The 25,924-nt window shown below is 29.5% G+C and overlaps 1 protein-coding gene across 4 annotated transcripts in view; it reads right to left on the minus strand.

The window, feature by feature from the left end:
* LOC107449143 (glutamate-gated chloride channel-like) overlaps positions 1–25,924 on the minus strand; it is a 337,741-nt gene that overhangs the window by 126,235 nt on the left and 185,582 nt on the right. For all 4 annotated transcript variants that reach the window (XM_016064935.3, XM_071188006.1, XM_071188007.1 and 1 more), the window contains exon 4: positions 22,273–22,376. In XM_016064935.3, the coding sequence (XP_015920421.1) occupies positions 22,273–22,376 (104 nt within the window). The remainder of the gene's footprint in view (positions 1–22,272; positions 22,377–25,924) is intronic.

Here is a 25,924-nt window from a genome sequence, read left to right on the forward strand (position 1 = left end):
TATCAATTAAATTAACATAAATAGCTTTAACACTGTCGCGTTTTTGTCTCCTAAGTAATAGGAAAAAAAAGGGAAAAAATTGGGACTTTCAATTGAGAGCAATTATCGAAATAATACAGCGATATTATAGTAGAGATCGGAATTTTTAAAGAGGCAAAATGAGAAAAAATTAATATTTAAATAAATAAGCATTAAATTGTCATCTGTTAAAAGAAATGCTGGACACAAATCATAGTATAATTCACTCTCTTTAATGGGTCCCTCATTACGGTTCAAATAGCGGTGAAGCAAATATTTGTCAAATTTGATACCCTATATAATCAAAATTGAAGCATAATATTTGAGCAAAAATGCATAGCCTCAAAAGTGATGTGAAAGGATAAATGTGTGAGCGAGATCTTTGTAGACTGCATGCAGGATTAGAACCAAGGACCTTCGGGTCCGTAGCAGGATGCTCTAACGACCATAGCTCTATACAACCCAAAACAGGAAAAAATAATAAATTTCATTCGCTTAAAAGCTTCTCATATCTAGCGAAATAAGCAAAATGTTAACTTAAAAACACGGATCTCCTGAGACAATATTTTCCAAATTGTTAGAATTTCTACCATTGAAATTGATAGTTCATTTGACATAATACATACTATCGGCGGTAATTTTATAAAACTTCCTAACTCTCTCTGGCCTAGGTTGTACACCTAAGGTGATCGAATAATACTATCTCTCTGATATATTTAGTCATCAGAACTTCCCTCCGCAAGTATTTTAGTCAAAAATGGGATTTTATTTTACTTGTTTCGGAGCTATTTTAACGCATAATTGCTCAATTTTGAAAACCCCTATTTTACAATGTATATTAAAACTAAAAAAGTTGTGTTCATATCAATTATTATTTTAATTTTTTAAATTCTTATTGAATTATAGAATTGTTTGGTCCAAGTTTATATAGTATCCTTTTAATAATATTTACGGCTTTTTTGTGGATTTTAAAATGTATCCGACCTGTGCTTTCTTCGGTACCCTTCTTCATTTGGACACTGTGATATTTGAAAAGGAACATTGTTGTAACATTTGGCATTGGTTATGGCACTTAAAGTTTGTGTGCTTAAAATAAAAATTAACATTTCAATTGCACTTTTAAATTAATACTCAAACTGGACCTTTTACGGATTTTTAAACCCTTATTATATCCATCTTTTATTTAAATTGAGCAAAAATTTGCTTAACGTGTTCGAATCAATAATGAAAAAACAAATAAGAGTAAATGGTAAGAATGAACCTCGATGCATTTACAAAGCCTAAATGCTTGTGGATTTTTATTTTTTACATCTTCTTATATGTTTCAGTACATTTTTCCATTCTGAATCGTTAATTTTATATCACATTTATCTGGAATAAAAATGCAGTATTTGGCAAATACATTGAAACATTTTGTGATGAAAAAAAAATGTGAATAAGATGTAAGGTAGAAAAGAAAACTTCGACAGCGTTAGTTCGAAAATCTTTACACACGCGAAGCTTAAATAAATCTTAAGCAAAATTCCGTCAGCGACGATTTTTAAATCTAGGTTAAAGACTTGTGACTGACGTCCGACGCCTGTCATAGCACCCCCATCCCTCTAATTCCCCCTCACTCACATTTGAGGGGTGAAAAGAAGGGGAAGCCTTCTAGAAATCTTTTTGAGAAAAGAGAAAAATGAAAGAGCCAAAAATTCATTCCGAGATAAATTACGTTGGACGGGGCTACGGAGACCCTTGCAACGATTGCGAAGTGCACGAGGGGGAGGGTTAAAGCACTCTGCCCTGACGACGTTAAGAGTGCGCATGCGTCCGAATAGACCGAACTCTTTCTACTGAAGTTATCGATTATTGGAAAGTTTTTTTTCTTCTCTTTTGTAGCCCCTTTTTCAACCCGGCTTTCTTTCTTTTTTTTTTTTTTAAACTAAAGAACTTCAGGTGTTTGAATTCATTTGGAGGTTTTTAGAAGACGTTCTGAGCGTTTCTCCCACACTTCCTTTTCAACACCAAATTCTTCGATCCTCCCCCCCCCCCCGNATGTTGTTGTTTTTTTTTCTCTTCTTTTAGAGACGTACAAATGTACATAATGAATGAGAGTTAACTTAATGTAACTTTGATTTGAGTTGAGTTGATAAAAAAAAGTTACCAATATATAAATATGTCCTAAAGTAGAATTTCTAAATTTGTTTTATTATATTCTGGTAATTGGTCTGATTTGTATTTCAGAAGACGTTCTGAGCGTTTCTCCCATTTTTGTTCTACACTAAATTCTTCGATCCCCTACCCGTTTTCCATGTTGTTGTTTTTTTCTCTTCTTTTAAAGACGTACAAATGTACATATTGAATGGGAGTTAACTTAATGTAACTTGGATTTGAGTTGAGTTGATTAAAAAAAGTTACCACGATGTAAATATGTCCTAAAGTAGAATTTACAAATTTATTTTATTATATTCTGGTAATTGGTCTGATTTGTATTTTTTAATATATATTTCTGAAAAAAATAAAAAGGAAAACAACAATTCTACCTTATTACCTGTAAGTATCTATCACAATTTTTAACAAAACTTTATTTAATTTATAATTTAGGACAAAAAATCAAGAAGTTACTACATGTTTAATAACATATAAACTTGAAGTGATAAATTTAACAAAAAAGCAATAAGTACAAAAAAATTCCTCCAATATAATAATATTAATATAATAATAATAATAATAATAATATAATAATACCATAATAATATAATAATAATTATTAGAGCCCGGATTTTGATGACCTAAAAAATCTCAATTGATGCACTTAAAAAGTGCACAAAATGCCCTTACAAACTGCAAAAAATGGCCTCAAAATGCGAAAATTGCGGTAAAAATGCCTTATGACATGACTTAAATAGAGGTAAAAATATTGAACTAAAACAATGTTTTACTCTTTAAAATTATTATTAATCGTTTCAAAAAATATAAAGCAATGCAATGCTTGTTCTACGTTCATTAAAGTTTGAAAAATGTGTTTTACATCCTAAAATAACAAACAAAAGGAAAATATATTGACTCCAAAACATTTTCATTTTGTATAGAAACTTAAATGAATATAACAACTTCCATCTCATAATATTACTAAATATCAGAATTACAGTGGATTATTAAATTTTTTTAAATATTTTGAAATGTCAACGAGCAAATTGTCTGAAAGCAAATTTTTATACCAGGAGAAGCTTCTTTCAACGTCTACTGATGTTATTGGTGCGTACTTGAAAAGGACGGTCACACTTACTGACAATTCTTCTTCAATTTGAAAAGATGTTGCTTCACCTTTTAATATCCTAGAGATTTTCTTCACATATAAAAAATAATAAAAATTTAAAAAAAATTAACAAAAAATTTAAAAAATGCTTTAAAATGCAAAATACGCCCCAAAATTTAAAGAAAATGCCCTATAAATCTCAATAAATGCTCTAAAGGACAAAAAATGTCCAAAAATGCAAATGTCATCAAAATCCGAGCCTTAATAATTATAATAATAATATAATTTAATAATAATACTATAATAATAATATAAAATGAGATTAAGTGATAAGTGATTAATAAATTGATAAGAAAAAATGAAACTATTTGAACATGACGCTTGAGTTTTTATTCGAAGATATATAGAATAGAAATTATAAACTGTTTTTCTAAACGTCTTTTAGCAAATATATGACTGTGTAAAAATCATAAAGTGCTTAAAAGTTTTTTTTCCTGATTAACTTCCATCTAAACAATATTGACAGACTCTATTCCGAAACCAGACCCGTTTGCACTCAATTCAAATACAAGTTATTAATAAATCGAATTAAAAAAATGTCACATATGGCTGGCGATCCGCAGTGTTTGCTGATCTCTGATCTAAGAAATGTTTTTTTTTAAACAAAAAATCATATTATCACTGTAAAGAGTAATAAGATGTTCTCGAGAGCAAAGAGAAAACTTCTTTTCCCAGAAGAAAATATGTTCTCTTCACTAATAACTACATTATAGTATCTCCAAAGTTGCTGTTTTTTTTTTCAAAACAATATATATCAATCTGATTCCAATAATAGTCAAATTTAATTTCAAACGTTTAGCTATCTAATTTTTTTTAATATTTTAGAATGTATTATGTGTCATCATTTACTAAATACGATTTAAAATAAAAATAACTTGAGAAAAAGCGGATAAAATTAGCTTAAACACATGTGAATATGTTTGAAACATCAAGTGAAATGATTATTTATTTGATATATGATTATTATATTTAATGCAGATAAAATAAATGGGATATTTCAGAAAAATATAAAACAACAATTATAGTTTACGGTAATATTTTGTCGAAAATAAAATTTTTAATAATAAACTAATTTGTAATTAATTTAAAAAATCTTACAATGTGGCAACAGCTCAGATTTGCAAATAGGTATTTTGACAATTTTTCACACGCAAACACTCATATTGTCACCGGGTAACATATCCAAATCTCTCATCATATTATATTGATTAATTATACGCATTATTCTTCATACTAATAGACATTAAAGATTAGTTCTTATGAGTGATTTCATTTTTTTGAGTTTTGGCCAACTTTTCCGACCACTGCGCATCGTTAAGATTTATTACAGCATCCATTACATCAATTTATTAAAGTTTCAATACCAACAAAATTATTTTTCAATACAAGGAGAAAGGGCTTTGGTAAGTATTGATATGATGATATATCTCACCAGTTTAAATACTTTAACACTAAACACGCAATAGGTTGGTCAGTACAGCGGACCAAAGTATGGAACCCTGAATGAAAATTTTATTTTTTGGATATTTTATCATTTCTCGAGATCTTCTTAAGCGAATTGAAAAACTTTTGCACACAATTATGAAATTCATTTAACCAAAGACAATTTCGTGCAAAAAATAACTTTTAATAAATCTTTGTTATTTTTTATTATTTAATTTAATAAAAAGTGAAATTTTTTCAATTGCAAGGAATACAATGTTTAACATTATTTTAAAGAATGTAATTTTACAAGGCAATTGCGGAATTAGTCTTATAATTCCAAAGAAATAAAATTTTAAACAACTTAAAATCCAATTTCTCTGGAACTATTCGAAAGATTTGGCTTAAATATTGCAAGTAAGCTTATATTCTTGAAAATAAAGCTCAAATTGAAATATTTATTTAATTATGAACATATATTCATAGAAAATATTGTAAATAAAATAAGTACAGTTTTTAAGAACTATGTTTGTATTGACATATTCCGAAGAATTAATATATTTTGATTGAATAAATATATTATTGACTTAATATATTATTGAATTAATATATTTAGAATGCTTTGCTTTGGTACATATAGTGCTTTGGGTACATAAATTCAATAGCAGAGAACAATATTTTCGTGGATATAATCGTGTGAGGTTATGACGAGGTAATATCTCTTCGTAGTAAATTCTTTTCTAATTTTTTAATTATATATTATAATATAAATATAAATATGTATATATATGATCAAATGATAAATCAATAAATGAATCTTTAAATTTTTTTCTAAGCACGGCTATTTTTATTTCGTGAAAGTTGTTTGAGAAGGTAAAATATACGATAGTACTGAATACTGCAGTATACTTCTTTCGAAAAGTTATTACAGAAGTTAACCTCCAGCTTTCTTTTTCTTCCCTTTTTCTCAGCTTATCCTTTGAACTTTCGAAGAGAAATGTTCTTTGACCGGTTGCCATCGATAACGTACCGAATTTCGATTGAATTGCTCGCAATTTACGCCAAAAGAATGCCATCCAAAAGAGTCAAAGCATTTATCGCAAACGACGCACGATAAACGCTCGTTTTTGACTCACAAGAAAAGAAATGATCTACGAAAGGAAGAAGGAAAAAAATAGGAAAACTAGAAAAATCCCGAGAGCCCGGAAAAATAAAAGACTTGGAGGACGTGCAGGGGAAAGAAAAAAAATGTCAGGAGTTAGGATTTTTTCTGTTTTGCCTTTCTGATCCATAGCATCTTGGATAGTAGCTGTAGAATCCAATGGGACTTCAGAAACAGGTGATTTACCTACTGTTATTAAGCCAATCGTTCAAGAGTGAGTTTATTTTTTGTCCAGTCAAAAAGAGGAAAAGAAAGATGAAAAAAGAAAACAAAAAGGTTCGGCGAAAAAAATAGGGACGTTCAAGTTTCGATTTTACCTCGATATGTCAGCATTTATTTTATAGTATGTGAGAGACGAATCGCCCCTAAAACATCTACAAATACATTATTTTGATATTATTGAAATAAGCGAATGATAACTTTTAAATTTCGTCTTTAGTTTCTTTTTAAAACGCTATTAAAAAGAAATAATTACATTTTTGGAACTCTATGAAATGAGATAAGCTCTTTATGAACGGTTTGCATTTTTTTAATGTCAGCATTTTGAAAAACTGTATTTCAAAATGACGTGCTATGTTATGATGCTTAAAAAAGCATAAATATATGTAAATATAGATACAAATATATATCGAAAATATGTATAGAAATTAAGAAAAATCAAATATTATAACTATATCATTATGATTCTGATCTGAGCAGCAAATAATTGTTTTTATTAATGTCTTAATATTCTATAATTTTTTATTCTTATTGTAAAATCTACATTTCGCAAAGCATTTTATTGACTTGATGTCAAAAGGTTTAAAAATTTTAGATTTAAAAATTCCCAATTGTATTAGGTTTAAAAATGAATGTATAAAATATTGCCTGGATTTTACCATGGAAGAGGTTCTAGAGAAACCTCTCCTTTTCCTCGATTCTTTGAAGATTTACGGCCTCATGGATCTGGTATAGCTCCGCTATCTCAGCTGGGATTGGAAACAACACAACAACACACATAAAATATTGCCGGGAATATTTTTAGTATTATAAATTTTTAAGTTTTAAGGCATCTTAAAAGTGGAAGTAATCTTAATTTCCATTCTTAAAATGTAAACTTTTAAGTTCCTTGCTTATGCAAACAATAGTTTAAATAATTATATGATTTTTTTCCATGTGAGTTACATTCTATCTTAGGGATGAAAATTATGCACCGGACTGTTTCCGTAGAAACTAGTCGAAACCGTAATAGAAAGATAGATGTTCATTTTAGATGGAGACTATATCGAATGGAATCTTGAACTCGTTGGATAGCTTGTGGATGTTACATTGGAGGCTCTATGCTTGAATAAGTGTTAGTTACGACGTATCCATACGTTTTTTGTGTTTTCTTTCCAATGTAAGCAAATCATTTATGTATTCGTTCATTGGTCTTGTTCATCAAAAAATCCGCCATTAAAATCGAACGTAACAATGTAATAAGCTGTATTAAAAATAATTTTTATAACCGTAATAACCAATAAAAAAAGGCCAGCATAAAAACTTAGGTACATAAGAGAGTTGACACAGCAAAACAAACTTCTCCACACAGACACTGTGAATTCATCAATGGCACGTCAGTATGATATGTCCTTCCTGACTAGTACAGTGTAATCCAGAGTTTATAAACTAGAAAATAAAAATATTTTCGGCACAATCGAGGTACCCGTCCGCCCATAACCCAATCTAACCCCATTCTTCCATATATATTTGTTCATATTTAGTGGATTTCTGTTATTTCCTCTTTAATTTTAAAAAAGCAGCGGCTTTACATCTTAAGCGCCTTAATATAACTTTGCATGATATTAATTTATCATGAAGGACAAAAATATATTGTTTCTGAAAACTAATTGAAAATACAAAACACTAGTGTGACCACTTTTTTTCAAAGAATGGACCACTTTTTTTAGAAGAAAGCTAGGCACAATAGACATTTATGAGAATTCTTTTAGTTTAAATTTATAACATCATCAATGAATATAAAAATAATTTATGTATTGTAATGTCCATTTGCAATAAAAAAAAACTGTGTTTTTTCTTCATGAAAACATATCTTTCACTTGAAAAAGAAACCTTAACTTATCAAATTCTGAACCTCAATATCCATCATCGGGGCAATCGAATCTCCAATTTCTCGGAAAACCGTCAAATAACTTGAAAGCTAGAGACAGAGCTCTCTATGCTTAATACAATAGAAAATAAGAGTCAAGACCGTTAATACGTAGGACAAGCATGGCGCCACTACTCCTGTCCACTTGCTAAGACTAATTTAATACAGGAACTGTTGAGCTTTGCTATGGCTTCAATAACTAGATTAGTTGGAATATCCTTTGAACTCTAATAAACATCTCTCTACGATATGTATATGGAAGGGACACTTGGGTAGAAAAGGTTGAAAATCTACTAGAATCGGAAATTCTAAAATGGATTGAGCTTTGTATCATTCACGCTCCATTTAATGTTAGATAAGATCGAAAGAAAGCATCACAAATAGATATTTTTGATGAAGTATGGAACAAGAAGAAAACATTTTCTTATGAAAAATAGTCTAATAAATATGTGTAATGAATATAGAAAATAAATGACCGAATTAAATATTTCCTCTTTGCTAAATTATTATGATGAATATTAGCAAAACTTTTCTACATTTGATTTATGACCCATGGTAAGGGATGTGAATAAATTTTGAGAACTAAATGTTTTGAATAAATTTTATTATAAAAACCGCTTATGATTTGAAAGAGTTGAGTTTTGTCGAAAAGTATTTTGACTTTCTCACAAGAAACTGTCATTTTTAAGCTTTTAGTTAGAACGTTCTGATTATTGATAAGTGATTTAGAATTTTTTTTCCCTCTTTCTTATAACCAAGAAAACTTTTTGATTCAACTTGTCTGTTTCATCCTACGACTTAATTGTCAAATTTTTTTCAGAAGAAAATGTAAATTAAGAAGATTAATTTAGGTTCGGTAGTTTTTTGACACTTATAACCAAAAGAAATTTGGCGGAAAATGTCTGAAAAAAATCTGCTAAAGAAATTCTTAATGCATTCGAAAAAAATTGCATATGCGAATTCGGAGATGCCGACGGGAACTTTCACGCTGGAATATTTATTCGCATCTACAAATTCCTATACGCGATTTTTGCACATGCAGTGGGAACGATTCTGAAAATTAGCTCGAATATGTAACTGTTCTGTTTTTCAAAAGGTGTACACTTCTTGTATTTCAATAAACTCTTCACCTTTTAAAGATTTTTTTGTATTGGTTGTTGTTGTTAATTTACGTCGCGCTAGAGCTGCACAATGGGCTATTGGCGACGGTCTGGGAAACATCCCTGGGGATGATCCGAAGACATGCCATCACAATTTTGATCCTCTGCGGAGGGGATGGCACCCCCGCTTCGGTAGCCCGACGACCTGCGCGCGAAGTCGAGCACTTTACGGTAGCACAGTTTAACGAGGACCAATACCGCACACCCTCGGTCCCTACGCAGACTGATCCAAGTGGTCACCCACCCACACACTGACCGTAGCCAGTGATGCTTGACTTCGGTGATCTGCTGGGAGCCGTGTCTTAACGATCAGTCCACTGCGGGACTTTTTTGTATTGGACTACATGACTCATTATGCTTAATTGAACAAATATAAGGACTCAATTTAAAATTCAATATATACTCTCTAACATTTATAATAATTTCTAATGTAATTGTATCTTTGTTTTAAAATATTTGTCTGATATTAAGTAATTATAATAATTTTTGCTCTTTCAAAATGCTGTAAAAAGGAAGAAAAAAAAAGAACCCGCTTAGAATAATCTGATGTGAATCACAGGATATGTAAGATTCAGTGGTGAAAGGCGTTGAGCTGCCATAGCGAAAGACTAGGATTCGATCCCCAAAGGCATTTTGAAGTCCACCCAATTTCAGATGGATGTGTAACAGCTTGTCAGGAAAGTCAATGAGACCTGTGGGTAATGTTGACCACGTTACCACGATAATGCTTTTACCTTCAAAATTGAGGAAACGTAACCTCCATGAACCTGTGTCTCACAGCGAGCTGTTGCGAGAATACTTTACGCGTGAAGAAAAAGAATATTGCTTTGCTGTAAAATGTTCAAAAATTGAAGGATAGATGGCGCTGTATTCATATTAAGATGCTCAAGAACGATTGTTTTAAGAGATATGCTAATTTTATGTTTCTAATTAAATGACGTGATATGCGCACAACATTTATGTGAAAAAAACGCAACTTTTATTTTGCTTAGTTATGACATTTAGGTATCTGGGGAATCATTCAGTTAATTCTGACAAAGGAATCATCAATGAAATTAAATTTATTTTATTATTTTTAGTCAAAATTGTTTAACTGGTTTTCATAGAGCACTACACTACCGGCAGTTTAAAAAAAAAACACTACCCTTTTTATTGGTGATTTTGAAATCATTTTATTTTTACGAAAGAAAAAGAAGGTGATGTGAGATACAAATATTTATTAATATTTATGAGCATTCTATAACACGATAATAAAAAACTAAATTTTTTTGGAAGAAACAAGGACGTTTAACAGCTTAGTGACGAGACGCTCGTTCTTTACATGATACATGGCCTTCTAACATAAATAATGCATAATTTTAACAAATCAAGATGTTTGAAATTTTAATTCTTTATGTATTTTTTTACCTATTTGACATGTGTAACGGACCTGCTCATTGTTTGCAATGCTGGATAATTGCAACAGCATTAATTAAACTTTAAAATCTGAATTCCATAACATGAATAAATCTGAAATCCCTCATAGAAATTCAATATATCAATGTATTTCTTTTTTTCTTTTTTTTTAATTATACGATACATATTCATCAAATATCTTTTTCTTAGATTTAGAATCTAAACTTTGTTGCAAAAAATTTATAAACAGAACAACCTGTTCTCAATTCATGCGAAAAAATCACATATGCGAATTCAAAGACTCGGAAGTGAACTTGATTGGCCAGTTTTTCACGCAAATTTCGCACGTGCAGTGTGAGCGATTCCTAAAGCTAGCTCCAAATATGGTAAATATATTCAACATCATTTCTGTATTTCTTCTCATGCTACGTTTAAACGGAAATAAATTTATTTAAAATAACAGATGCATAAACTTAAACAATTATTCTCTTTTCCTGATTATATAAAACTAATAAAAAAAACTGTGTTATTCTATTTATGATGTTGAATTCATTTCTGTACATTGTCATTTTGTTTGACCACAAAACATGAAGCTCGATTGATAGAAAAAAATGCAGCTAAATTTTATTTCTGAAATGTCTTGATAGTGGGTAATTTGCTGAAAAGGAGACACAGTTTAAAATGATTGTATTTTTCTATCATTTATTAGTTTCATTAAAATTTGTTCAGAATAAATATATTGTATATCAACATCTCATTAATTAATAAAAAGACAAACTCACATATGTTTTTTAGTCAGTATAATTTTTTAAATTGCTCAAACAAGGTTGTACTTGAAAATTAGAACTGTTTAATTAAAAAATAGAAATTTATAGTTAAATATTAATATTTTAATCATTAGATTCATGTGGAACTTATTTTTGCTTACATTACGTGACTTTTGACAAAAAAAAACTAATAAAATTGCTTGTGTTCGAAATTATTTTTTAAGTAAGATTATTTCATAATTGTTATACATTTTTTCTCTAAAATAAAAAATGAAATATATATATTTACATAATACATCTAAGAGAGTGTATGAATCTAATTCCAAACGATATTTTTTCTATGCTTGATCACTCTATAAGTACTAATTAAGAAAGAAGTCTATCTAAAATAAAATTAGCTAATTGCCATAGCGTGTTTTAAAATAAATAAAAACTTAACTTACTTTTGTTTCATTGGTATATTTTTTTTTCTTTCGAAACACGCCGCTCTTTATTTTTCTTAAAAGTGCTTTTTTATACTCCACAACGGATTGAAACAAAGAGAACACAATTTTTTTCCGAAACTGAATGGAAAAAGCAATAAATTTTGAATCATTAAAACTAAATAAAAAAATTTGCTTTCCAAAAAATAATAAGCAAAGTACTTGCGACATAAGATTCCCTTTTCTTTGTTTTGTTTACTCTAGAAGAAAAACAGTCATTTATATGTATATATTTGTTCGTTTCTTTTTTCTATATTTCATCAGATAGTAACACATGAGTTTAAGAACAAATACAGACAAGGGGCATAAAATCCATCATTAGAAAAAGATTTACCTTAGCGAAAGGATTTTATGTTTTTTACAATAACTTGCAGAGATTTAAGAGAGTTTCTTTTCTTTACTTGAATCTGTTTCGTTTTGGTCTCATCATTTGTGGTCGTTATTATAAATAAAAAAGAAGAAATACGAAAAGAAGATAAGATATCAGGTTCTCCTCAATTTTTTTTTCAAATGCTTATTTAAGATATTCTTGGGAGGATTAGTACCATAATGAGAGTCCATGACTACATTTCCTTGTTTTTGTATCGCCATTAGTGTCCCTATTATCTGTTTCCTCTTTCTCTATTTGACTTAAGTGCTCATGACAGTTTTACGAGAAACAATCAAGGCTCCCTTAAATACCGTACAATGACTTATTTTATGATCGCTTACTCTGAGATTGACCATATTACATGAGTAATAGTAGATCTATGGGTCACGACTAGGTAAATTGTTTTCTTCAATGTTTAGAAGCAAGTTACAAGATTATGGCAAGCTCTTCTTCTCAACAAGACCATTTAATTGGATNTTAACATTAAGAGAAGTAAATAGCAGAACAAGAGAAGCAATATCTCAATAGCAGAAAACTACATTTTTGATTATTTTTTAAAATAGGAAAACGTGTTTTTCCTTTCTAATTATAAATATATTTTAATATTTCCAATATGGTAACAGATGATGTTGTTGTTGTTGTTTATTTACGTCGCGCTAGAGCTGCACAATGGGCTATTGGCGACGGTCTGGGAAACATCCCTGAGGATGATCTGAAGACATGCCATCACAATTTTGATCCTCTGCAGAGGGGATGGCACCCCCGCTTCGGTAGCCTAACGACCTGCGCGCGAAGTCGAGCACTTTACGGTAGCACAGTTTAACGAGGACCAATACCGCACACCCTCGGTCCCTACGCAGACTGATCCAAGTGGGTCACCCACCCGCACACTGACCGCAGCCAGTGATGCTTGACTTCGGTGATCTGCTGGGAACCATGTCTTAATGATCAGTCCACTGCGGGACTGGTAACAGATGAAAAGTATAAATTAAAGGTGTTCAATTTAAGTCAAATTTAATTTTGTGTGTTTAAAAATTTTATTTTCATGAATATTTCAAAATCTTATGCATATCGAAAATTTTCTTTCTTTTTCCTCACGCATTAAAATTCTGCCTTTCCAAAAAACTTGAACTTTTGCATGTTGGTATGAATGCTTTGCATACCTTTATTAAACTAGTCATGATTTCATTTTTTATTATAATTTTACTCCATGAAAAATTATGTGTAAAATTAATTATTTATCTTTTAAATTTTCAGAAATGCCTTATTTACTTTAACTTCAAGTAATAATTCATTCAAACATAAACAAATATTTAGCTTATATTTTTAATCATTTTCACGTACGAACTTATAAAATATTTATTAAAACTAAATACCTGAGGACTTTCAAAGAAAAATTTTATCTTGTACTTTTAAAAATAAAGTATTGAGTATTAGGATACATTTACTAGTCAAGAAACACTATTTTTTAACTTTAATTACACTCTTAGAAATTTCTCGTTAAAAATGGTTAAATAACAATTTATTTAATGGTTATTTTACCATATTCATTCAAAAGAGTCAAATAATCATGTATAAAAATTAATCCAACGCACGAACAATTTCCTGTGTCCAGCTCTCTCCACTGCCCATTACCTCACAAAAAGCCGAGCTCCCAGGTCTAGTTAAATAATTAGTTTTTTTTTACGTTTTTGAAAATTGCTAGTTGTAATAGGTTAAAAAATCTTGCAGTTTTGTATTCATCATTTTATAACCATACTATTTGTAAATGGTTACAAAACCATAAAGGTAAAAAATGTCCTTTACCGTACATTTTACGGTTAATCGGATGGACAGGCAGCTGCTAGTTATTTTACCATAATTTTAGAATGAAAATTCTAACAGTGTTTATAAATTATAACATGGATCATAGTAGCTTTTTCTTTTCTCGGAGAGTCTTACTTTCATTACTCATAGAGAATTGAAAAAAAAAAACGTTCCATTTGATAGATTAAGCTATAAACTTCTGTAAAAATATCTCATTTATCGAAATGATCTCAGTTTTAGTTATTTAATACAAATCCTCGCCAAATAATCCGAGACAAGAGCTTTGAAACATTCAATCACTTTTAACCATACGCTTGATGTTGTTTCTGTCTTGCTTTTAGAGTCGGCGTGCAACTGCTTATCAGGTTCCACGCAACTAAATTGAGACGACATTGATCTATCCAGAGAGGAGAATGAGTCTTGGAAAGGCTTTTGACAAGTATGAAGGGAAGACAGATAAAAGAAAGGTATCTTCATGGAATAAAGGAAATAAATCCTCCGAAAGGAATGTCTTTATCTATACACTGCCTTTTCATGGACAGAAAATTGCTTCTATAGACAGGATATACTGTATTGAATCGACTTATATTATTAAAAAATAGTTGTTTTATCTTCTATTCGCAAGCGTGTTTAGAGATTATCTCAAAAAGCTAATCTTCAAACTTCTTTCTTGTAAGATTTTGCGAAATTAAAGTTTGTTGAAAATATGTTGTTATATTCTCTACAATGATTCACTGTATTCGATATAAATAAGCTAAAAATAAAAATAAAAGACTCAACTTACGACAAATGAGGCAAACGCATAAAAAAATTATTAGAAAAAAAAAATATTAGAAATGAATCCAAAAAAATTCCAAAATTTCATATCAAAAAAAATTATTAGAAATGAATATGAAGATTGGAGGCTCCAACTACTATTTACCATGCCTTTCTCAATAATAATAATAATAATTAAAAATTGAAAAAAAAACGTGAAATTAGCTTTATAGGTTCAATCTCTAGAATTTAATAAACCTCTCTTGTTAGACAACAAAAGAAAATTTAAAATCGGCATCAGAGATTCAAACTTAAGAATTTTAAAATGCCTTTCTGAAATGAACTATTGGTCATTAAATTTATTGGCTTCCGCTTTAACCATTGCTTGGAAAATCAAGCTATTTAATCCTTTCGAAAAGGTATACGTCGTTAAGAAAAAATATTTCTTGTTCTTGTTATGAAATTTTGCAGTTAAATTATTTATTTTTCTTAAGGTCAGCTCTCAAATCAGAAATATTTGCCGCAATGAAAATCCTATTATCAGAAATTATGTCAAGTCATTAATTTTTATTGCGTATTGTATATTTATTTTGAAGAATTATGTTTATAAATTTTAGAGCAGTTTTAAGATAATCAAAACTAACTTAAGCTTGAAATTTTATTTCTGAAAGAAATACATTATTGATATTTTTACATAATGTTATTGTTTAATTTTACCTCACTCAATCACTAATGAGGAAATTTATGCAGTTTATCTAGTAATGATACTTAATATCAATAAAAGCAAATTTATTTTCCTTCTGTTTTTTTATATCCATTTCAAACAATCCCTCTACAATGGATTACTAACCACCAAGACTTGTGAGGAAATGAAAATGTTGATAGTCTTGTAAAAGAAGCATATCTCTGACACCCTAACGAGTCTGCTGCTAACTTGAGAAACATCAAACTGCGAATAAAAGAAGAAGCAAAAAACATTCGAAGTCAACGAGCAACTTCTTGCAAGGAGTGAATTCATGGTGCTTCTTGGGAAACTTCTTAATAGCATGTGTTCCCATGGACCTTTCCTAGGACTACTTGGAATTACTTGTTTCAGACTATTGACTGGGCGCGACTTTCTACTGACACATTTACACATTATTAGAATTGCTAACTCTCATGACTGCATTTGTGTGAAGAACATGCTGACACAAATGGCGAAAATCTTTGAAAGAGTTCTGCTTTAAGAATCTCTTCAACACTTGAACCTTTTTTTCTTGTATTATTGGACTTCAAGACTTATTATGACAAGACTTATTATAATAGTATTACATAAATAAAATGTTCATACTTTTGGTCATCACTGTATGTATNATGGAATCAGAAAGTAATACTATTATTTTTAGGTTTATATATATATCTGTTCCTTTCTGTAGTATGATTAAAAATTTGCAAGAATATTAGAAAAAATTGACATCTGCTCACTTTTCAAAATAGGAAACAATAACGTTAACAGCAGCTAATTATGATTTCCGTTTATGTAATATGCACTAAAAATTCATTACTTATAAAATATACCTTTCCATTTAAATAAGCTTAATTTTGAGCTAAATTTTCTCATTGAATTTTAGGTCATCAGATTATCTTAAATTACAACTTTGTTGGAACAATTATCAGCTTTGTGTATGTTTAATTTTTTTCTGCAATCCTATAGTTAACGTGTAAGAAAATGGCATTTAATTGCTGAAATGTTTCATAAAATCATTTAAAAATGCATAAATATTGTTTACGGAGAAATGAATAAATTTATAGTTACTTTATTTTTGTTAAAATAATGACTTGTTTTAGTACGTTAGTTTTTCGAACATGCATCAAGTCACTAAATTGATTTTTCTGTGAATATTTCGCGCAGTTATATAATCTGCCTATTTCAACCAATTGAAAAGGATATTATCAAGTAACAGTATAATTTAAATTCTGTATTTTTTTTTAAAATTTGTAAATATATAGTCACAATTTAAAAAAAAAGAAAACTGTAGTTGTTATATTGGCTGAGTTCACATCATAAATGTTCAAAAAGATATTTTCGGTTGGAGAAAATTTTTTTGAAGTATTTTATTAAGATTTGGATTAATTTAAGTTAATTCCCATCACTAGACAACATTATGAATTCACTCTAAAACATTTTTTGTAAAACAATTATAAACTTAGTCAGTACCAGAGTTTAAAGTTAATATCTAAGTCATACACCCACTTTTTGAGAACTAACCTTTTACAATTAAATTCATAAATTTATTATTTTGAATGAAAAGAAATCGAAATTTTAATGAATGGAAATGTTGATCGCTATTTTAAAAAGTAGTTTGAGTAAAAATACGGCTAATTTTTATTATTTGATTATGTATTTTAATACTTTATGAAAATAATAAATTGATAAATTTATTATTTTTAATAAAATGAAATCGAAATTTCAGTGAATCGAAATGCTGATCGTTATTTTAAAAAATAGTTTAGGTAAAAATACGGCAGATTTTTTTTTATTTGATTATGTATTTTAATACTTTATAAAAATAATAAATTGATAAATTCATTATTTTTAATAAAATGAAATCAAAATTTTAATAAATCAAAATGTTGATCGCTATTTTTAAAAAGCAGTTTGAGTAAAAATACGGCTAATTTACACTAATTGATTATTTATTTTAATACTTCATGAAAGATATTTTGAAAAGTAAATTGGTTATTCCAGAAATTTTCTTTAAAACATCAAAACTTACTGTGTGATAATAACCAACAAAACTCTTCATCCTACAATGCATATAGGAAATTTAAACTTTCATGAATCTTTTTAATCCTTTTTAACGTGCTTAAATGTTTTTCTTCGGTTTGAAATAATATTAAAGCAAGTATTGAGCAAGACTTTTTATTTAAAATAAAGGGGGAAAAATAGCATGAAAAAAATTATACAGAATTTTTTTTTTTTGAGTAATTTTAAACCATGTACGAAAGCGGATGAATTTGTATGCAGGAAAAAATTGCTGTAGGGGTTGAACCCCTCTTCCATCATTCTGCGGGTCGAGATTGAGAGAGGCGGTTTGGGGGATCTAATCCTTAAGGAATATGATTATCTCATCTCAAACCTCTGACACATCTCTTTACCTTGTCTCTTTATTTCAACATCTTGTCTTGCGAAAGAATTTATTTGAGGGATCGTTTACATATTGAAAACCATCACATTTTAAAACCCAAAGATTTGATAAGTTTTTTTTTCTTATTAGACTAAATATGAATTCTTTATGAAAACTTTGAAACTCTAGTATTATTTGAGAAGCATTCTAAGTATCCAACTACTGAAGATTACAGTTTAAGTTTTTGTTCATAGTTACTTGATTATCAACAAATCAAATAATTGAGGGGGATTGGAGAATAGGTTTTAATTCAGATAAAGAGCAAAATTGACTTCCTTAACATTATTTTTTTAACTCTCTACACAAATTTTTGTACGAATTAAAATGGGAAAATAGATATGAAAAAATTTATAGGAAATTAATATATGCATGTAATTACGTTATTTTACACCAGAATTTGAAATTATGTTAAGAAAATTGTCCATCCTATGATTAAAAAATATACTAAAATGAAATAGTCATTAAATTTAAAGAAAATTACATTAATACCAGCAATTTGTTTTGTAAAATGATTAATTTTAGATAATTCCTCTCTCATAGCTTATTTTAGTGTGTTGAGAATAATGCGGGTTAAAATATGATTTTCTATGTTAAGACTGTTTAAAAAGTTTAAGAGTAATTTTTTATTTGGAAACTAAATCACGATACGAAAATATATATTTTGTGATAAAACGAGTTACTTGAATAATAATATTTACAGTATAGATGTTGAATCGTAGCAACTAGCGAACGTTAGGACTCATGGGAAGTAGCTATTGTTTTTATTATACTTAAATAGAAAATCTTTTTTCAGAGTAAAGGGACTTTCTATTGAGTGTAGCTTGTAGAAAAGTGTTTTTTTTCTATAGAATATAGGGAAACTAGTGATTTTCCCTTTCTTCATACTTTCGCTTAGCTTTTCGGGTAAGGGATTATTCTTTCTTTTTGTGTTGTTTTCTTTGGTGCGCTCACATTCCAAAATGTCGACTACTCAGAAGTTATAAGAAGGAATCTCTATGGCAACTAAGCCAATCACAAGCTTCTAAGGCGACCACTAAGGTCATCCAAGCTTTCAGCCTTATGTGCTTCTTGCCCAGAAATCCCGTTGAGCCAATCATTTCTTACGACTTGTGTCTGTACTTCAGCTGTACTTCTCTGGGGACACTATCTCATAAAAAACTGGACAAAAAATTCTCGGAAGGTAAAAAGGAATGATCAAATGATAGAGAATTAGAGACATTCCAGTATACCATAGACAAACGATGTATTAGAAGACATGCATTCATGGAATCAGAAAAAATCATGGAAGGCTAGAAGACGTATGATATCAAATAAGAAGATTTTGCTCTTATTTACGTAATCTAGATATTATAAAAAATTTTTGAAATGCCATTTTTACTCGTTATTATTGTACTATTTTCTCAGAAGCAGACAAATTAGCTGCTTCTAATAACAAAAATATCAAATTCCTCAGAGTTCTTATTTCATAACAAAAATCCAATGAAATGGGAAAGAATTGAAGAAATATTTCAGTTCGTTGAATTCTTAACGAGTTATAGTGTATCATTCACTTGAAATTGGCTAAATACACTGAAAAAATGTTTTTAATACGAAAGTCATCTTAAACATAGGGACAGTAGATAAAACATAGCATCCAAAAATACGCTGTCGAGAAAATTGACACAGCATTCGATTCCGAACTCCTTTTATGAAAATTGCTTTTTTCTAAACAATAAATTAATAAATAAATTAATGATATAAATTCTCTATGTGATGTCATCCCTTATTTTAAAGCACTTAGTAGATTTCTTTGATTATCTTCTTTAATATTAATAATAAAAAAAAATATGTGAACAGTTGCTTTTTAAAGATTTTCATGAATCTTGCAATTTTATATATTGGGGGAATTAAATTTACGCTGCACGAATTTAGATCTTCAGAAATCATAATTGTTTAGAATTTTGAGTATGAAGAGATCGCCTTAAAAGTTACAACTATAATAGACCCAGCCACCCCGATCCGAAGTTCGGAAATATGCACGTTCATGTCCATGCTTAGTGTTTTGAAAGTATTAATCGTTGTGCAAGTATTAAACGTTTATTTGTGAAATTTGGGTTGAACACGGTAAGGTTGAATTTTTTGTTACATCCATTTCTTAAAAATGGAATTTTAGCTGTGTCAATTTTTCTATGTGCCTTAGCTATGCCTATTTTCCTGCATTTTGAGCTGCGTCTGGAATCAAAAGTTCATCGATGATACGTCGTTCAAAACCTTTTTCAAACTCTGAGGAATATAATTTTCCTGCAGGCAATATTTAATTATTCACTGGCTTTTGCCTATTAAAATTTGGGACCTAAGGAATTGTTAAAATACGAGAAATAAATACTTGAAGTAGGGCTCTTGCAGAATAACGTACGCGTCTTGTCTAAACGATCGATAGCTGCGTAGTGTGCAGTCTTTTATTTCGAAAGGGCTTCTGTGTCTCTAAAAATTTAGCCTAGCAGTAAGCTACGTTTGTATAAGAGTTGCTGTTTTATTTTAACAAAAAAGTTATAAGTGTTGTATTTGAACGAAATATCGTAACATTTCACAAGAAACGCGGAACAGTCGTTATTGAAACCTTGCAAAAAAGCGTATAGCAATCTATATTTAATTTTATTTTATAACTATCATTGAACAGCCAACGACGTACGACAGCCAATGCTCAACCTCGCAACCTTGTAGTTTTGAACCCAATCCAGAAGATAAGGGAACTCCTTGGTCCAGTACCGCCAGAAGTATTGATTTGTTCTGGGAACTTGGAGGACTTTGTGACCCCAGCCGATTTTATCTGCACCAGTCACCATTTAATACACGGAGATTCTTTGGCCGGTAAGATTCAAACTCTTGTTCTCATGAACACGAGTCCAACTCCTTACTAATCGCTCTATCCCAGCCCCAGCAATGAATATTATTTTTTAATAACCAGGGTTGAACAGCCGACCCAATTCTGAGTTTACAACTACCAATGTTCAACTACGTAGCCTTGTATTTTTGAGCCCAGACCAGAAGACAAAGGAACTTCTGGATCGAGTGTTGGAAGAAATTTGCCACAGTGGAGGACTTTTTGATGGAACTAACCCTTTTTTGAACTAACCATTTTTGTTGCACGGAGAAGAAAATCTGACGACAATGGGACTCTAACCCATGATTCGTCTACCACTGAGGGTATTTTATGTCAGCACTGTAGTCAGTGCGAGCCGGGTGTGGCTTTCGTATCTATCAGCCATTACTAGGATTTTAACTTAGCTTCACCTATTGGACCTTAGCTTCACCTGTTCACCTATTGGAAAATTAACGATCTATCCCCTGAGCCACCACGGCTCAGCTATGAATATTGGATGAATACGTGAGCTTTTCAGTGATTAAATGGGTCTAAGATAGCCAAAATGGTTAAGATAATTATGCCCAACCTATTCTGCATTGTCCGTCAAAACTTTCTTGCCAAGTATAGTATCCAGAAATTATACCAGCAATCTTAGTTGCCAGATCTAGAACTATGCAAGTTTTATGTGTTTCTTAAGAATAAACCTAAACTGAAAGGAGCAAGATTTTATTCCGTTGATGTTGTAAAGCGGCTCGCGCTATTAGGCAGCTAACAGAAAAATACTTCTAGCGCTGTTTCAAACAGTGGGATTGATGATAAATTAAATGTTTTTTATGCGCGAAAAATTAAAATTTCAACTCAAAACTTGTGTATTATGTTTTGTTTTAGTTCCTTGTATTTATTAATGAAATTAAAAAAAATTGCTGATTTTTTGCATTTTTTCCCCAAAAATATTGATAAAGGAAGCGGTTTAAAAAAATACAAAACGGGAAAGCAAATCTAACTTAATAAATAGTTTCTATGTTGTGCTCTAAGGTATGAAAAAGCTACCAAATTTTACCACATTTACCAAATTTTAGCACAGATTATGAAAATATATTTTATAAGTTATATTTTTCAAGTTTATTAGAATCATTACTAGAGCTCTTCGGCAAAAAAATCTGAGCTTTTTGGTGTCTCCATAGAGTCAGTAACACGGTAGATTTGACCATATTTTGGTAGCATAGGCTTAATTTTTTTTTCTCAGTGTAAAATGCAGAATATCTATCTTCAGATATTCAATGCATTTTGCAACGATATTGATTACGTATTTCATATCTCAGAATATGTATTCCTTGCAGTCTTTGAATTCAATTCATAAGCAAATACTCCTGTTTATTGAGAGCTTGGCATATGTTGATATCCCGTTAAATTATTATTTACTTTAGCAACCTTATTAAACATAAGGTATCAAAACGTTAGTTCTCTTTTACGGATAATAGTGAGTTACTTACCTGTATTGTTGATACCGTGAGGACGTATCCTACTGTCATATCTTCCAGGTCCGATAATACTGTCTAAAATTTTCTTTTCGATTTGTCTGAAGTTTGCTTTCCCACTAAAAAATTAAATAAATATATTTAATTTACGCATTAACTACTTAAAAGGAAATATATTATTATAAGTAAAATCATTACTCATTTAAACAGTCTAATGGTATTCGTAGTTACAGGGGTTGGAAAAAAATGCAAACACTTCTATATTAACTCATTCTGCCTCATTTCTCACAAAATACTTATAGAATTATTTTAAAATTACAGAAGTGTTTGAGTCATATGATTTCTCATACCTATAAGTAAAGTTTATAGATTGTAGCAGTTTGGGAGACTGGCAATGAATTACGAACGAAAGCAAAATAATTTTGAACACCCCATGCCAAAAAATTATAGTAATAGACTTGTAGCTCATATCAATTATTTTCGTTATCATATGCAATTACTACACAAAATTTTGTAAGCCTAACTTAAATTTTTATGAAGGTATGGACATTTTTATAAGAAACTAATTTTTTGCTTTACATTTTCTACTATAGCAGCAGAAATATTCATTCAAATGAAGGTAACTTTTTCGAGTAATTCTTAAAGACTAATAAAAATTTTATTTTAAAGTTCGAAAACCATTCAAAACAACTCATACAAACAAAATAAATAATAGCTTGATGTATAAAACCAGGTGTTTTTGATAGGCTTTACATCACTTTTCAAGCAGTTTTGAAGCACAAATGAAATTATTTTTCATGCTTTATTTGTAACAATTTGTTTTATGGTAGAATAAATTATAAAACTTTTTTAAGAAACATATCGATACACAGATACAAAACATTAGATCTGTACAAAAACTTAGGTCTATAACAAACAATAGCTCTTGAAACATAATAATTTCATTCGAAATTGCACATTAATCCTATTTAATCCTATTTTCGTGAGGGAAAGCGATATATATATATATATATATATATATATATATTATATGCGTCTGTGAGAAAGAGTGTAAAGAAGATCTAAAGAAGAGGCAATGGTCTAAAGAAAAGCACAGGATCAGGTGATCCATCAAGGGGAGCAGAGGGAGGAACAAATACAATCAGCTAAATCCCGGACAATAATAGCCCCTAGGGACACACCAGTACTAAAACAGAACAGGAATGCTCTAGAGAGAAATGTCTATACTACTTCTCAGTTGTGCCACATTATTTGCTGTCTGTGGCTACGCACAGTAAAAAAAAATTCGTGTATGTAAACATCAAAAATGGCAGCAATTATTTTCATCGAGGCGGTGTTTCACTAAATAGTCCACTACGAAAAAAACCAATGATAGTTCCCGGTAAACACCTAGATTGCTCTTTTACACTACTTAGAGTAAAGTAGCCACCTACATACTTGTTATTCAATTACACTAAAGTTTATAATTGCAGAAAGATATGGGACACTTAAAAATCGGAGAAGTTACTTTTGCGAAAGGATCTAAAAAACAATCATAAATTTGATGATGATACTTATTCGATAAATTTAAGAAGAATATACACAATTCCATGTGCATCATAAGATATAATATATTTAGGATGCATAGATACAATTAAATTGCGCAATTATTGCGCATTTGTTCGCCTTTTAACTTCTAATAATGGTCCAAAAGCATTTGGAATACGTTTAAAACTTTCCCTACTATCAGTTCACACGAGAATTAAGTTTAAATATGCGATAATTATTCATTAAATTTACTGCACTCAATAAATTCAATGTAAGGTAAGCAAAACATTCTTCACCTATGAGCTGCAGGTTGGTGTAAGCTTTATCAATTATTAGTTTAAAGATTTAACTACACTCTTTGAAGCAAGTAATAATGCTTGATTTGGTATTATATTGAAAAAAAGTAGTTATTTCCACAATTTTTATAATTTTTTAGCACTCAACTCAGATCAATATTACACCAACGTTTTCACAGAGTATACTCTAAAAAATTTCTGATGAAATTACGGTAAAAAAGTAGCTCAGGTTGCCAACACTTTTGCCGTTAATTCCATTTTCCGTAAAATTTTAATGACAATGCATTTGATATACCTTCATTTTTACAATAATATTAACCGTAAAATCACTGAATCGCTATAATTAAATAAATTTCATTGCAAAAATGTAGGTATAAAATTTTATATTGCAATTGAGATTTAATTAGTGATGCATTCAGGTTGACAGTACTTTTTACCGTGATTTGATCCGTTTTTATTTATTTATTATTATTTTTTTGCAGTGTATTTTAAAGTTTTAAATGTCTCAATTTTTAGTAACTAAATCCAAAAGTGTTTTTAACCACATGTTTTTTCTTTAAAATCTTATGTAATAGCATATACATATTTAAATCTTATATACGTATTTATTATTTCTTAAGTATTATATATTAGTATACTTTGTGCATAATTTCAATGTTTTCTGAAATGTTTCTCAAAATTTATATCTTTTTCAAGATTTATTGGAGTTTTTGAAATTTATTTAACATCACTTAGTCATTACAAATTTTCATACGTTTCATTTAATTTACTGATTCTATTTTAAATTTTTTTTCGTAATTCCTTTGAATTCTAAAATATTATATAGAACAATCCATATCATCCATATTTAATATTTTGTAATATTTTTGCAAATGAAATTATATCTTTATGAGATTTAGTATTTGAAATGTTTCTTTGTTAAATTTGTCACACGGTATCTTGAAAATGTTACATTGTGAGTCACAAATTTTGACAGCTCCTCTGCATAAACTAGTGAGACCATATGGGACAATTTTCTCAAAACTGTTGTACTAAAACTTCATTTTAACAAATATTTCATTAAAAAGAACATTGAGACTCGGCAGTTTTATTTCATGATATTCATCTTAATTTCATGTAAAGTTCATTCAAAATTCTAATATCCAACAAAGTCTTCAAATAAATTCCAAATGAAATAAAGAGAACCAAATTAAAATCATTTCAGATTATCATTAGCACACCTCGTTACGTATGCATGGGCATGAAGAAAAAGTTAATCTAAATTCAACAATGTGAAGCTTGAGAAACAAAATTTTTCCTTACAATATCTACAATATCATAAAGCATAAACAGATGGCATAAAATGCATGTCAGCAACAAAGAGGTAAACATCAAATTCATCTTTATTACATTCTAAATTTCAAATTTATTCACACTTCCTAGATTTCTCATGCATACTTTTCATTTTTATAATTCTATATTTTTAATTTTTATTTATAAAACCCGAGATATTTCCCAAGAATATTTTCATATCCTTACTTCCTATATACTGTACAATATCAGGCAATATTTTATCACTTAGAAAATATTATTTCACGATTTTTTAGGCTTTTAAAAATGATTGTCTATATAAAAATATAACTGATTTACTCTCTTTAGAAGAAAATTTTAAATACCATCTAATACAATTTACCTTTCGGACAGTTATAAGAAACATAAATATCTTATTATTTAAGTTTATTGGATTTTTTTATCAAGTCCAAAGTGTTAAAAAATGCACCTTAAAATTTCTTCCAATAAAAAAATGCAAAAAAAAATATTATTTTTGTACAATAATTGTAAACAATTAAAGAATAATAATAAAG

This window comes from Parasteatoda tepidariorum, chromosome X2 (assembly GCF_043381705.1).
Source record: "Parasteatoda tepidariorum isolate YZ-2023 chromosome X2, CAS_Ptep_4.0, whole genome shotgun sequence".
In the NCBI taxonomy this organism is placed as follows: domain Eukaryota; kingdom Metazoa; phylum Arthropoda; class Arachnida; order Araneae; family Theridiidae; genus Parasteatoda; species Parasteatoda tepidariorum.